The sequence below is a fragment of the Rhinatrema bivittatum genome, chromosome 15 (assembly GCF_901001135.1).
Source record: "Rhinatrema bivittatum chromosome 15, aRhiBiv1.1, whole genome shotgun sequence".
Lineage (NCBI taxonomy): Eukaryota > Metazoa > Chordata > Amphibia > Gymnophiona > Rhinatrematidae > Rhinatrema > Rhinatrema bivittatum.
Window position 1 is genome coordinate 50807106 of NC_042629.1, and position 15801 is coordinate 50822906.

Genomic DNA, 15801 nt, shown 5'->3' on the forward strand with positions numbered 1-15801 from the left:
CCCGATTTTGGTGTGCGTATGTGCAAATATGTTTAAAATGGGTAGGAAAAGTAAGTGTGGTCAAGGCACAAATATTTGCCTCTATTGGCCTGTAAGTATACTTGGGCATATATGTTGCAGGGTAAAGGTATGTGTATTTAATATGCGTGTATGGTATATGCTGGGGTTATAAAATACTATGGGAAAATTACGTGCGGCCATGTACGCGCATGGATGCCACCACGCGCAGTTGTTTGAAAGTTACCCTCAAAACCTTGGGGAATAACAAGTCGGAGACTAATAAATTGTTATATACGCTTATTTTCTTGTTAATCACCAATAAAAATTGTTTACACAAAAAAATCTATCAAATTAGTTAATAAAAAAATATATATATATCAACAAATCTAGTCAGATAGGCTTAATGTCCAGTCAGGAAGGACATAAACAATTCCTGAATCTTATTTTCCTCATCAGATTCAGAGGTGGAGTCCAGTAAAGTAATAAAAAAATAAATAAAATGTTGAAACCGCCTAGATCAATAGATTGCAAACAAATTGCTCGAACTTTGTCTTGGCATTTTATCATAGCACTGTAAAACCTACCAGTGCAGGGGCCATCTCAGAGAATGCACAGAGATTCATTGCGCTGTAGCTATATTTTTGGGAGAGGCAGTTTAAAAATATGAGAATAAAGTTTAACTTATTTTAGGATGAATTGAATTTAGTGTCTGGACTTGGATGAAAAAAAATCTTCTTAGGGGTGTAGAGTTTAAACAGCCCCAAATGATTCATTGAAAAATGTATCAGATTTCATAAATCACAGATAGGAGGGTGATTCAAGATGGCGCTTTTTTTTTGGCTTGACCTGCACCGGTTTTTGTTATATTCCTTTCTTCCTAGCACGGACTGTAAGGAGGAAACCGGGTAAATACACTTGCCCAGTGGCTTCTTCTCCCTATGACTGGCCTAATGGACAACTTTGCAATACGCGAGGCAGTGTTGGTGGGGTCTGGGCCCTGTACCGGCTCCTCAGCTAGATTTCTCAAAGCCATTTGCACCTCCTAGTTTTGGAGAAAGGACATCGCAAAGGGTTCCCAGGCCAGCGGATGTCCAGGGTTGCCCGCCTTCCCGGGCCTCGCCTCCGTAATGAGGCAAGTGGTCGAGTGGAGTGCTGGATTGTGGAGAACGTCTTGGCTCCAGACAAGAGGATGTCCATCACAGCTAAAAGAGCCCCCGATCTGGACCTGGGATCAGACATCAGGGACCTGTGCTGTGGAGGTGGCACGTTCTGTGCCCGCTGACTGGTTTCCGTTTTGACAGTAGCTATGAAAGACAGCTGGTGCTCTGGTAGCAGGATCAGTTGCAGGAGAACTGGCTAAACAACTACTTTAAACTGGGGTGGTTTAACTGGCATTGCATTTGAGGAATACAAGTTGGCGTTGACCTATACCCCGGGGTATTCCTAACCTTTGTAATAAGAATGCTTTGCTTTGTAAAACCAGAAACCTTAATATCTATTATATAAAAAAACATTATATATATTTTATGCTACTGCAATAAAAACTTATCTTCCTCACTAAAGGAGTAGGTATTCTGCTCTCTTTAAATTAACTTATCTAAATGTCAAACCATGTAAGACTAAAATCCCTTACATTCCCAAATTCATAAAGATCAAAATAGGCAGACTACATGGGCAAGTTTGGTCTTTATCTGCCATCATTCATTCCCTATATCTGACAAGATTTCTTTTTCCTCCTGACCTTTTTGAAGGCCATTTTTAATTGTAGAATTTGGTTCTCCACCCACTCATGGACAGGAAGCTTTTATTAAAAAGCTTTTTTTGAAACAGATAAGTTTTGTTTTTTTGTCTGTCAATATTTTTACGTTCCTCAGTGCATCTAGGGCAATGCAGGTTTGGAGGATGCGTGTCTTGAATCTATAACCCAAGATCTTAGAACCTGGGGCCAGCTTCTCCCTACCGTTTCTGGCTAGACCTAAACTGAGCTGTAAGAATAATTATTTGTTTTACAATTCTGATCAAGATGGCCACTCAAGATAGCTTGGAAGGATTCAGCCGTCTTTGCTTAAGAATATTGCATTTTCAATCTTTCTTATTATGCAGGGGGGTGCACGGAATATAAATTATTTTATTTTTTCATTGCATTTCTCAAAGGACTTCAAAGAGGCGTGGGATAAACACTGTGGATCCATAAAGTCTAGAGGATGTGAAGGAAGAGAAGGAGGCTTGCAGGGAAGACTGCTACTACCTGGAGATAATACCCTTATTCAATAGACATACACATGGTAAATGCGACTCCGACAGTGCTCTATGCTTCAACGGCAAGAGGAAATGTGAAAAAAAGGATTTGCATTCACAAAAAGCGGGGAGTAGCTTGCTTGTTATGGCGGTTACTACCCCAATCCAAACAAGCCTGATGCTTCACTTTCAATGCATATCCAGTGTTGCTCTCTGCTTCAACAGCAGGGGGAATGAAGATTATTTTTATATTCCGATAACCAACAAGGACTGAATTCCACAGTCTGGGTAAACAAATAAACATTTATTTATTTAAACCTTTTTTATACCGACATTCAAGATGGTTATCTTATCATATCGGTTTACATTGAACAAGGGTAAAGAGAACTTTAAAGAGAAACTCTAAACAATAAACGTAACTAGGAGGCTACCGGAGAAGGTGGTAGAAGAGATGAGAGAAGAGAGATAAGTTACATTGAACGAGGGTTCCTGAAACTTGGAGGAGGAGGAGGAGAATGGAGTGGAACATGGGTGTAACTTGCTTGCTATGGCGGTTACTACCCCAAATCAATTAAGCCTGATTCTTCAATTTCAATACATATCCAGAGAAGCTCCCTGCTTCAACAGCAGGGCAAATGAAGAAAAGTGGATTTATATTCAGATAACAACCAACAAGGACTGAATGGCACAGGCTGGGTAAACAAATAAGCATGGGAGTAGCTTGCTTATTGCAGCGGTTACTACCCCTAACCAATTAAGCTAGATACTTCACTTAGAAGCAGTTCCAGCACTGCTCTCTACATTAATGGTGGGGATGGAAGGGTAATAGAACCAAAAGGTTACATTAACAGCGGGGGTGGAAGGGAAATAGAACCAAAAGGGTACTAAAGGCCAAGAGTAACAGATAAGTATGAGAGAGGAAAAAAAAAAAGTGTGAAAGCTTGCTGGGCAGACTGGATGGGCCCTTTGGTCTTCTTCTGCCGTTATTTCTATGTTTCATTCATTTAGCCTGTGTTTTTTCCTTTTTTATTTTTAGAATACGCTATTCCTTACAGAATGTTTTACTGTGCACTATTTGCAAACCATGTGTTGCGGGTGGGAGTGGGGGAACAGCGTGCATTGAAATGAGGCATCGAAACAAAATCTCATTCGGTTTTGTTTGGTCTCAAATGGGAGATGACAGAAACCAAAACAGAAAATTCCGTTGGCTTTTCCCCATCGTTTTAAAACCAGAATCCATTCCAATCACTATGTTTTTACTTTTTTCTAGCAACATAGGTTACTCCTAATCTCTTTTTTTTTTTTTATAATTGAGGGTTTTTTTGTTTTCTTGGAACCCTTCTGTTTCCTTTTGTGGTCTTATTTGCAGTTCTAGTAAGAAATATTTTCTTATGTAACATTTGTATGCGTGTGTGGGGGTGGGTTGGTTTTTTTTTTTTTTTTGAAACTAGAAGCTTTTTCTGGAAAGATGTCTTTTCTTGTTCAGTTAGCTTGTTAAAATTTAAATTAAAAAAAAAAAACAACCCCTGCAGTAAATACATGCAATCTCTGCGCGTCTCAGGCCCACGGTTTTCTTTAAAAGCCTGCGGCAGGCACACACCGCACAAGGGAATCTGTACAAGGATTTCCTAAAATTTCCTGCTCCAAGACCATAACACTTAAAATACTGATCAGCAGAAACGGCGGCCTCGTCGGGCCTGGTCTGCAGCCGTTTTTGGAATGCGAGAGGTTTGGGGTCCAGAAGGGATCAGCTGCGATTCATTTGAAGTTACAAAGGAATAATCAGGATTTTGCACAGTGACATCACTGAGAAGAAACAGAACTGCTCTGTGCTTTGATTCATAATCAGCGGGTGCCTGAAGCCAGGAGCACAAAAACAGCAGATTGTGTTCGGGATACCATGATTAATTGCTGAAAGACAGGCAAGAGATGGCGCTTGTGCTTTTGGAAACCGGAAAGAAAAAAAAAAATCCTTACGGTCGCAGTACACACTCTCTCTCGTATAGCGCACCATACGTAGCAGGAGGGCCAGACAGCTCTGCCAGGGCTTTTTTTTTTTTGTCTGACGCAGGGGATGGGTGGTTTAGGTTTTTTTTTTATTTTACTGGTAGTCTTATAGTTCAGATGGAATAGACTGGCTACAACTCCATGGATCCACTAGCCTGAGAATTAAAGAGAGAGACTAAAATGTTGCCATGTAGAACCCCAGAGCTCAAGAAACACAGAGAGGATTTTAGGATCAGCATATATTTGTATACTTTTGGTCTTCAAACCCAGCTTCCTTGCATGTTTTGGCTATCTTGAGAGTCAGAATGGCTTACGGCCATGGAGTTGTAGACCCCCCCCCCCCCCCCCGGGCTAGTAGAAACACTAACGACAGAACAAAAGGAGTCAACAAACTCCCAACAGCGACAAAGGGGCTCATTTGCTCTGTTCTGCAGCCATGTCTGACGTGAACCTGGCCAACCAACAATAATGCAAGCGTTTTCCATGGAACTATAAAAGCAGAGTGATTAAAGGCTGAAAGCATCACTATTACCCAGTGCACCCGTGGATATCTCATGGGGCCTAGATGCTTTGGGCTTTGTAAGTTCCGGAAGCTCATTATGCGCTTTAAGGCTCTGATGAATAATATGATGGTAATCAAAAAAGACATGGGGAGGTGGGGGTGGGGGGGGGGGGGGGGTGGGCAGGAGGAACCCCTTTCCTCGCTTTCCTAATCTTTGCCTTCTTTTCTTCAAAATGAATTACAATAGTGACAGGAGACGTGCGAGAGTACTTGTGCTGTCCCTTTGAGCCAGGGCATTTGAGCGATGCAATGCGCAAATTCATCAAGACCATACAAATCAAGCTGGCGGCACCTTACACGTTCGGCGCTCATTCCTAGGGCTCACACATCATGGCGCTGCAATTCCATTCCTAGCATGTCTAGGGTTGCCAAATGGCGCCAGGTTTTCAGGACAGGTTGAGCAACCCTCAGAAACGAGAGCGCCGTGGCTGGACAGAAGATTTTTGCACCGCCATGCAGGAAGGGTCTTCTTCCTGCGAGGTTATCTCAGAATGAATCTGCCTCTCCCCCCCTCCCAAGGAAAGACAGAGCTCTACAATCTCAAATCAGATTGTGTGTTTCACGTGGACGGGAAGCCATTGGGATCACGGGGTGCCTTGCCCTCGTCTAAGATGTGTGGTCTTAAACTGGTCTGACAAAAGCTGGGCGATGTTTTCAGAGTAAACGCTGGCATTTAAAGTTTCACTGGCATGGACTCCAGAGTAGTAACAGCAGTAAGTGAAAACCGCCCAGGAGCAACTAACCCCAAAACAGTCGTGCCATTAACGAGGCTAGAGAAAAATGAGACAGACATGGAGAATGCTGCCCTGAGTCCCAAAATGCTGCCATGTTTTACTAGGCCTGGTTTCATTGTGAATACGCAGGGCTATATTACATTTTCCTCACTACATAATGTATTTTCTTTTGAAATTTGTACTCCACTGCAGTGAGCTATAGTTAAAAAAAAAAAAAAAAAAATCCTTGAAAACAAAATCACTGCAGCTTTAAAGTAAGAAACAAATTATCCAACTTGTTTTGCCAGATCAGAGTTAGAAGCTGATTTAATTTTTTGACGTCCTTGTGGTCTCTCATTGGAAACTGGATAAAAGTCTAGACTTAAATTACAGAATGAGGGTGATTATTTTAATTCTTTATTGTGCCTTGTGAGCCAAAGCAGATCATGAGACACGGGGAGGAGGATTTTCAAAGCAATCTAGCTGCCTTAAAGTGAATTAACACACCTAGATTGAGCTGTCAGAAAATTGCCCTCAAAGGATGCAGGGACTCCCACAGCGCGAGCACATTTATCTGGATTGTGGAGAGATATTCCAGCAGGCATGTTTAAGATGGGGAGAGGAAAATAATAGTTACACATGACATTATCACATAGTATGCACATAATTTAATCCCTCTCAACCGCCCAGAAGAAACAGCAGTCGTAAAGTAGGGATGTGCAAGAGAAAAAAAATTCTCATTTTTAGTTCGTTTTTGGAAATTTTTTCCATAAATTTTGTTTCGTGCATTGATTCGTTTTCATTTGTAAAAAAATCCAAAACGAATCGAACAAAAAAAAAAAGTCCAAAAACTGAAAATGAGGCCTCCCGGGGCTGGGATCTCCACCAGCCCCTACTTACCCAGTCTGCTGGCTTTGACCTCGGCCCGGAACCAGGCCCGACACCACAACCCGACCTGGAGGCCGGGTCCTGGTCAGATAATGAGAACGTGAGAAAATTTTTAGCATCCTCAAAAACCCTTAAAAGGTGTCATAGAATAACTTCAAAAGCTTCTATTCAAGAAGAACTCCACATTCAAACAGTACAGAAATCAGGTTATTAAATCCCCCAACATGGACACCATATTATGCCAACCAAGGCTGCATCGGGAGGGATACTTCAGGTAAATAGGCTCAGAACACTGAAATAAAAATAAACAAAGCTTAAAAACTCAGAGGACAGCAAAGGATACATAACAAACTGAAGATGCATAACAGGTACAAAAAGAGTGCATCAGGAATACATGTGGGAAAAATTACCTTCTATGTCAAGATATGAACATAAGAGGAGTTCTTACAGATTTGAGTTAAAGGAAGGTATTTAAACCAAACTTTGGTGCCAAAACGCCATTCTATGCCATCGGTCACATGATCAAAGAACACCAATCAGAAAAGAACTTTACAATCCCGAAAGAAGGAGACAGTGTAGAAAAAAGATTAAATAGAGAAGGTATTAGAGAAAATGGATCCATTCAATATTTGTATTAAGTCCCTGGGGGGACAAAGATTGGAGAGTAAAAATCCATCGTTGCTCTCTGCATAGTAATTGTGCAGAAAAATCACTGGCCTGAGGAGAAGGGCTAACCAAGTCAATCGCAAAATATCCGATGTCAGTCAACAAGAAGCAGAGAGCCAGTGATGTAGTAGCGGAGCTTCTTCATGGGAGAATCAAATGCATGAGCAATGTTCAATTATGCGTGTTTTAAGGAAGCATATGGTTTTGCCAACATAAATTTTGGAGCAAGGAAAGCTTATGACAAACTACTCCCGAAGTCAAGCATGATGTAGAATGATGGAGTTTATAATGTTTACCGATGTGAGAGTGATGAAAAGAGATGAGTGAAAGAGATAGTGAATGTACTGAACATTGGCCACAGGGAAAGTGGCCCAAGTGATAAGAGGATGAGTATTGACATAATAAGTGTAAAATGATTTAATAACCTGATTTCTGTACTATTTGAATGTGGAGTTCTTCTTGAATAAAAGCTTTTGAGGTTATTCTATGACACCTTTTAAGGTTTTGGTTTTTTTTTGAGGACATTAAAAATTCTCTCATGCTCTCATCTGATTTGATCCTCCTTGAGCAATCTTCCCAGAACTAGGCCCAGGCCTCAGAGCCTCTCCTTTGTCCTCTTCTTTCTTTGGAATTTGCAAACCAAATTATGCTGTCTGCTGGGGTCCTGCCAGAGTTGTGCATACACCCCAGCAGATGGCACCATTTTGATGTACGACAATGCTTTGGGCCTTGGCGTATGCCCTAGGTGAGGCCCCGGCTTCAGGCCTAGATCTAGGCCTGAATCAGTTTAAAATGAAAGGAATGAACAACATTTGTTTAAATTCATGAAGCTCCTGATTCGTTTCAGGCTCACCCCCAAATGAAACGAATTAGCCTTATTCATCACGTTTTGCAGTTTCGTTTTAAATGAATGCACATTCCTACTGTAAAGGAAGAAGGTACTTTTGGCATATATGTTTCATGTTAAGCAGTAGGAATGTACTTCCTTTGAAACAAATTTGCAATCCATATTGAAAATGACCAAACAAAACAAATTCCTAACAGGTCCAGAAAAAAAACAAAACAATAATGTAAGGTGTTTTTTATTTTGGCAAATAGCATGCACTATTTGCTGAGAAACTGAAAAAAAAAATTCACCCTCCACAACAACCTCTAGCCACTTTGTTGCCCCTTTTGTAACACTGATGAAAGGGGCAGGAGCAATCCCCTGTTCTGCCCAATGTTTTAGGACTATAAAACAAACTTTATGGTCATCACACTTTGTGGCCGTAAAACATGGTGCTGACTGGCACTATTTTTAAAGAGGATCTGGGGGCAGGGCCCACTGAAGATCGCTCATGCCCCTTTCATCAACAATCCAGAAGATATGGAGGTGGCAGGGGCTATAAGGGAGGGGATGTGTGTTTTGTTTTGATTTTTTTTATTTTATTTAATATTTCAACTCAGTAAAAGATCCAAAGTGAAATAAATATTAAAGGAACCAAATCCCCTGCCAAAAGAAAAAATAAAATAAAATCTCGCCTCTGCACATACCTACTGATTAGGATAGTTTCTCTTTAAAAATGAGCATGAAGTTGTCCTCAAAGCATCCGCAGACTTTACAACTACTTGGGCTATTTGAAAATTGATTTTCCACTTCTATCCTCCATCAGATTTATTTCCTGTAGGGCATGCTTTTTGAGATTTTCCTCTGCCTTACAGGAAATATGAAATCAAATTAAAGCCGCATGAAGCTGGGATCAGTAGCCAAGCCTGAGGTGCATTGGTGAAAGTTTGCCAAACCCAGCACTTTGCACACTACAAACGAGATTTATAGCAGTGCAGTATTTTATGGAAATGTTTTTCACAGTAATGTTGCCCTGTTTTACTGCTCCCACATGCCATAATGAAGGAAGTTGTCTGGTATTTAACTTAGTTATACCATGGCCCATTTGATTTTATTGAGGTGTTCAGTCTAGTTAAAGGTGCCAAACTGCACCAGGTCCATCTGGGGACCTCCTGGGCCAGTCCTGGTTTTGTCCTCATCTGTCTACATGCCCCTAAGAACACCAGGGCTACAAGGTCCATGTGCACAATGGGATGGGAGGTTAATTCGAGCCAGGACCAACCTCAACTTGTGCCTTCCGGCCTGGACTTGTACGTTAGCAATATATTCTAGCGTGAGCTGTGACCCGGGGCGGAATCTCTGAAGTCTCTTCCCTTGGCAAGGAAGTCAGACAATCACAGTGGCAGCTATTTAAGACTAACGTCCAGGCGCAATTTTTTTATTTTATTTTATTTTATTTATTTATATTTTTTAAAGGGGAGTAATCTTTTAAACGCTTGCTGGAAAACTTCTGGTCCCCTTTTATTTCACCATCTGATAGTTGCAGGATGCCACTACACTATGCTGAGATAAATTTGAAGTCCTGGGTCACACACAGCTATTTGAAATAGAATATAAAAAGCACTTGCTTCTTTGAAGCCAGCTTTCAAAATCTCCTACAGATCAAAACGGGTTATCTCGGCTTATCTAAACAAGTTTCAGTGATATTGTGCAGCCTGCAGTGGAAACAGAAACAGCAGATTCATTTACCTCGTGTGCTTACTGACAGCTCAGGACTAAGAGTTGTATCAGGTTTCGTAGAGTCTGTCTTGCTTTCACCATGAGCTGTGACAAAGGATAGAACAAGTTACTGTACATTTCATTTAACAATACTGCAATGAGGCTTAGCCCCACACAATGAGCAAGCTACAAGCCATGAGGGCAACCAACATTTATTTATTTATTTTAAAACTTTTCTATACCGTTGCTAAGTTAAATACCATCGCAACGGTTTACATGTTGGCACATATTTAATGTAGGTAAAAGTGTACTATAGTACATTCTAACAGGTGCCGTCAAAGATTCGGTTACAATATATCATTATACATAGTTATTTAGCGAAGTAGTTCATGACCAATTGTACCAAGGTACTTATATGGGTAGTTTTATCACACATAGTATTATAGTTATGCTTATTGTAATGTAGAGTTCATAGACTACAGTACTGTGTGTCGGTGCCTTTCTGTCTTTTCCTGAATAATTTCTCTCTATTCTCTCGTCTCTTTGTAAAATGCTTGTTTAAAAAGCCATGTTTTTAAACTTTTCTTGAATGCCTTAAGATCGCTTTGTAGTCTGATCTTTCCCCTCTCCCAAATGTTTGCATATTTCTCCCTGGGGGGCAATTATTTTGCTGTGAAGGGATGATCAAATAACTGGTACGCATGCTGCCATGCTTCTCTGCCTCTAGATTAAGCAAGATAAGCTGGTTAAGATGTATGAATGCTTGGGTCAAAAAGTTGTGTTGGTAGCCATACTACATGTTGTCATACACTTTCAGAGTCTTTGGATTTCTACGCTGCTTCCCTGCACAGGGACGGTTTTAAGAATATGGCACCAATATTATTATTATTATTATTGATTTGCTTAATTAATTGCAATATTTTACAAAAGTAAATGAAAGCGATGAACATAATAAAAGTTGAAATTACACATTAAAAATATAATCACAAAGATAATTCATAAAAATGGCAGTTAATAATATAACATATAAGCAAACATTACAAATAAAAGCAATCATAAATATAATAAAATTGAGTGAACATAAAATAACATTAAAAAATGCAATAAAACAGATCCTGATCAGAAAACCAAAATTTTCATAAAAGATGAAACATTTTGATAAACCTTAAACAGGAAAGTCTTTAGGGCTTTCCTAAACTTGATGTAATCTTTCTCCAATCAAAAGGCCAATGGTAGCAAATTCCGTAGGCTAGGCACAAGGTAAGAAAAACTATTTTCTCTGGTCATTTCTAACCTAATATCCCTAGGCAAGGGTAAGTCCAGCAAGGCAGGGGGAGGGGATTAATCTCAGGAAATCAAACAGTTACAGTACAGAAAAGAGTCCCAGTTTCTGGGAGCCTTTAGGATCTGGCGCTCTAGGACATGCCTCCTTTGCTTATGTCTAAATCTGGCCCTGTCCCTACATAGTGCAATCTTTGCCCTCCTGCTCTGGATGGAATACACTGAAACAGATGTTAGAAAACCTGTTGCACACCAGGAATCTTTCAGTGATGTGGCGCTGAGTCAGTAATAAGAGTATACAGGTGGACTTGGCTGAACCCACCAAACCATCGGGCCGATACAGTAAAAATGTGGGAGAGCGGGCACGCGCGATTCAGTATATTAATTTATTTAAATTAGGCCCGGTGGAAAAAAGAGGCGCTAGGGACACTAGCGCGTCCCTAGCGCCTCTTTTTTGACAGAAGCGGCAGCTGTCAGCGGGTTTGACAGCAGACGCTCAATTTTGCCTGCGTCGGTTCTCGAGCCCGCTGCCAGCCACGGGCTCGGAAACCAGACGCCGGCAAATTTGAGCGTCCGGTTTTCGACCCGACAGCCGCGGGCCCATTTAAAAATTTTTTTTTTTTACTTTTTTAAACTTTCGGGACCTCCGATTTAATATTGCCATGATATTAAGTCGGAGGGTATACTGCTTTTCTGTGCACTTTCCCGGTGCCGGCAGAAACTAGCGCCTACCTTTGGGTAGGCGCTAGTTTCTAAAAGTAAAATGTGCGGCTTGGCTGCACATTTTGCTTACTGAATCATGTGGGAATACCTAATAGGGCCATCAACATGCATTTGCATGTTGCGGGAGCTATTACTGAATAAGGGGTAAAGCTAGCGCGTCCAAAACGCGCGTCCAAATGCCAGCTAACAGAGCGCACTGTACTGTATTGGCCCACATGTGCTTAAATTCATCACCATTTTGGTCTGCATTGTATTGTGAAAAACAGTATATAAATACTTTAAATACAAATAAATAAATAAAGCAATAAACAGACATTCAGGGAAATTCAAAGTTAAAATATTTATTCTTATTTTCCCACACATTTGGCTAAACAATTCATAAAATTGCTATGAAAGCACTTAATGTTTGTTTTAGAATGTAGTGCCTGCAACCTTGAACACAGCTGGCCAAATGTTCGGCTGTTGGGAGGATGATCGTATTTGGATCATTCATTTTCAAATTCAAATTATTTTGCACAGTCCTGACTGGCAACACTGCAAGCAGCTGAGAAGACATGGCTAATATATCTTTTTTTTTTTTTTTTTTTTTTTTTTTTTTTTAATTACAAGCATTTTGTCCTTACAAGCTACCTTGCAAAATGCTTTCACATACTATAAAGAAGGCAGAATGGCGTGTTTCAACTTGGATTCTATCATTAGATCTAACGTTTTTGCATTTTTTTCCACCTTTTTAAATATGATTTTTTAAGTTTGGGAAGCAACATTGACAGAGCAGTCCATGACCAGAATCTTCCAATCTATCCAGAAGTAAGGCAGGTAAGAACATTTGCTCTCTCGTCTGCTGAACTTATTACTGAGCTGTAGGAACAGAAACATGTCATTCTTAGGAGAGGGAGAGAAAGCAGAAGCTAGAGAAACGGAACAGTGGAAGAGCTCAGCACCATTACCTTGGGTTACCTTTGACATTCCCAAGCCTGCAGACGCTGTAGATTTAATGCTTTCTGTGGCTCTTCTAGTAGCAGCTGTAAGGGAAAAGGTTTGCTTTACAAGGAAGATCAAGCATTAAAAAGCATGGCCCCCATCCCACAGTATGCAGGAGCAATAAAAATGTTTCCTTGAGATGGAAGGCAGAAAGGAAGCCGCCGTCACAGTTCCAAAATAGAAACCTCCGGTGTACGTCTATAAGCAATCGTTTAAATTTATAGAGCCTTTCACGAAAATAGGCATCCCAAAGTAATTTACAATTTTGTACTTCAGAAACAGGCAAACCCACACATGGAAAGGCTGGCTACCTATTTCAGTGCCAGGACCTGTATATGTCAGGCTCCGCCGGAACTATAATTCCAAACTTACTGCTGACTGACCGTCTGGTAACTGATATCTTTCCGATTACTTTCCCAGCTGGCATGCAGCTGATAGCAAGGATGGACAGACGGACTAACTCATTGGTAAAACGAGCCCTCGTTGTACATTTAAGGCAGCATTAAGACCACGCCATGATCTTCTTGCGGACTGAAACATGCCTCGGGTATAAGGCTGCGCAGAGATCGGTGACAGTATTTTATAATCTGTGCATATCACATACGCATTTATTATAAAATACGCGTATGTCTACCCTGCAAATACGCACGTATGTATGCTTATGTGCCTATGTATGCAATGGACTGAGAGTATTTAGATGAATTAAACGTGCATACTTTTCCTACCAATTTTAAAAATGCTCAAATATTTTACTCATGAAAATAAAGTGGGACTTGTTCATGTAAGACCCAGTTTATGCATATAAGCTGACGTATTTAAAAACATGCACGGGTAATGTAAAATTGGACAAGTTGTCAAATGTATGCGCATAAGTCTCTTTTTTTTTTTAAATATCAACTTACACGTGTATCTGTTTTGCTCTGCCTGGACCACCCCAGATGGCCATTTCTTTTTATGCACAGAATTGTGCATGTGAAGCCTGAAGTATGCATGCATACACTTTTCAGATTTATAAAATATGAATACATGAGTACAGCCTACTTTGCATATAAGCCCTAATTTTAAGAGGCCTGCGCGCTTAAAAATCAGGGGTTGCGCGCCGAGCGCATTTTGGAAAGGACCTGGCCACGCATGTAACCTCCGATACGCGCAGAAGTGCCGGGCCGGGGGGAGGGCAGGGCAGCGCCATTAGACACCATCCTGGGGAAGCGTTTGCTGGCAGCCAGCCGGCGCGCGTGGTTTACTTCTGCTCCCGAGGAACAGTAAGTATAACAATAAAAAAAATCGGGGATAGGTAGCGTTAGTTTAGGGCCGGGCTTCCCAAACCTGTCCTGGGGACCCCACAGCCAGCCGGGTTTTCAGGATATGCACAATTAATATGCGTGAGATAAATGGGTATGCAAATGTATCTCATGCATATTCATTGTGGATATCCTGAAAACCCGGCTGGCTGTGGGGTCCCCAGGACAGGTTTGGGAAGCCCTGGTTTAGGAGTTGGGGAGAAGGGAAGTGGGAGGAAGGATAGGGTTAGGGGTAGGGAAAATCCCTCCCAGTCCGCTCCAGACAAACATAAATCAGTACTGCGTTCCCCTCTTCTGCCCACAGAAAGAGGAACTGCAGGGAATGTAAAGATTCCAAACTGGATAAACTACAAATGAACAAAATGATCGTGGTGTTATCACTGCGTATTAACTAAGAAAGGAAGAGTAAAAATCAGCTTGCACAGCCTCCTCCTGAACCCATGATGTGTGCTTTCCGCTTGTAGCAATGAGAGATGCTGACTGGCTGCCACCACCTGTCAAAGGGTGTGGCTTGAGTTTGATGAGTCACGGAGTCTTTACTACTATTACATATCCTACATTTTTTGCCTAAAGTTTACAATTTCCCAAGTGCATCGTTTGTTTGTAGATTTCCCTCTGGACACCGCCAGATGGATCTTTTATTATTCCCCATCCCGGAGGTTAAACGTCAAAACTTTGTCAAGGACTTAAGTGGAATCATTTTGTACAGAAGACAGCTGGCAATCCCTAACCATATATATTTTATTATAATTATACAATTGTTTTGTTTCTGTGGTCTACTGTCTTTTGCTCAGTAATGGCAGGGTTGGTCAAGTACTCGGGCCTCAAGGTCAAGACTGTGTTGCAATCCAATTGAGGAATCTCCATGCATAGCACCAATTAGAGAAACTTTAAAGATCTGAGCTTTATATACCAGATGGCCAAGTTTCGAGTGGTCTTAAGTCGTTAAGATCTAAAAGGTTTGAATGGGAAGGCCAGAACAGATAGTGGTTTGCTCGGGACAATGTGGGCTCCTGGCTTGGCCTCGTGCAGTGTGGCCAGACAGAGGAACGGGTGTGGCCACATGACCTTGGATGCCATCTTCCCAGTGGAACTTTCCAACTATGCAAGGTTTGCTTTGGTCTGATTGGCTCCATTGGGATAGGAACTGGCACGTGGGGTTGAGGGGTGTTAAAGACAGAGATCCTGTGGACCTGTGTTTCCTCCCCCCCTCCTTTTCTTCTTTGTTTTTTTCAGATTCCCGCCCTCCTTCCCTCTATGGTTTTGGCTTATGTTCTTTTGCTGCTTGATTAAGCTGGAATGGTGTGGGGGGCAGGAGCGGATCGGGCATCCCCCGGTGGGCCGGTCACTCTAGTCACGTGGTCTGCCGAGCGTGGCCGTGACAGAGCCGCGCTCGGCAGACCACGTGGTATCTCCTGGGCCGGCCTGGGTGGCGAATCCCCGGTCGCCGGTCGTCATGGGGAATCCGCCCCTGTGTGGGGGGGCAGCGTCATCCGAGCAGAATTTTGCACTTGGTTCCTTTGGCTCGGCCAGGAGAACCGATTGATCGTTGGAGAATATTTAGGAGGAAGGCGTGGCTAAGCCTCAGCCGCATCCTGTGGGGGTGCCTTGCTGGGGTGTGGTGGGCACCTCACATGGTAGCAGCTTCGGTGCTGCCGGATGCCTGCAAGCTGGGTAGGCTAGGGGCGGGCATCTTGCTGGGGATGTGGTGGATGCTCATGGGGGCAGTGGTTTAGGTTTTGACAATGCTACGCTTGGGTGTGTATAAACGTTTGGCACAATAAAGCTGTGGCCTTTTGGATTCCAGCAGCTGTAGAGAGGGCAGGATGCCCATCTTCTCGGCGAACACCTGGAATACGCATTAGTGAAACAAACATTTTAAATAAAGGACGTGAC

At 41.9% G+C, this 15801-nt stretch overlaps 1 protein-coding gene across 33 annotated transcripts in view; it reads right to left on the reverse strand.

The window, feature by feature from the left end:
• ABI3BP (ABI family member 3 binding protein) overlaps positions 1-15801 on the reverse strand; it is a 293742-nt gene that overhangs the window by 107326 nt on the left and 170615 nt on the right. For all 33 annotated transcript variants that reach the window (XR_003852746.1, XM_029577766.1, XM_029577758.1 and 30 more), the window contains exons 10-11: positions 12571-12645; positions 9650-9724 (exon numbers count right to left, since the gene is read on the reverse strand). Coding sequence is in view for 32 of the 33 variants with exons in the window: in XM_029577766.1 (XP_029433626.1) it covers positions 9650-9724; positions 12571-12645 (150 nt within the window). In the remaining variant the exon portion in view is untranslated. The remainder of the gene's footprint in view (positions 1-9649; positions 9725-12570; positions 12646-15801) is intronic.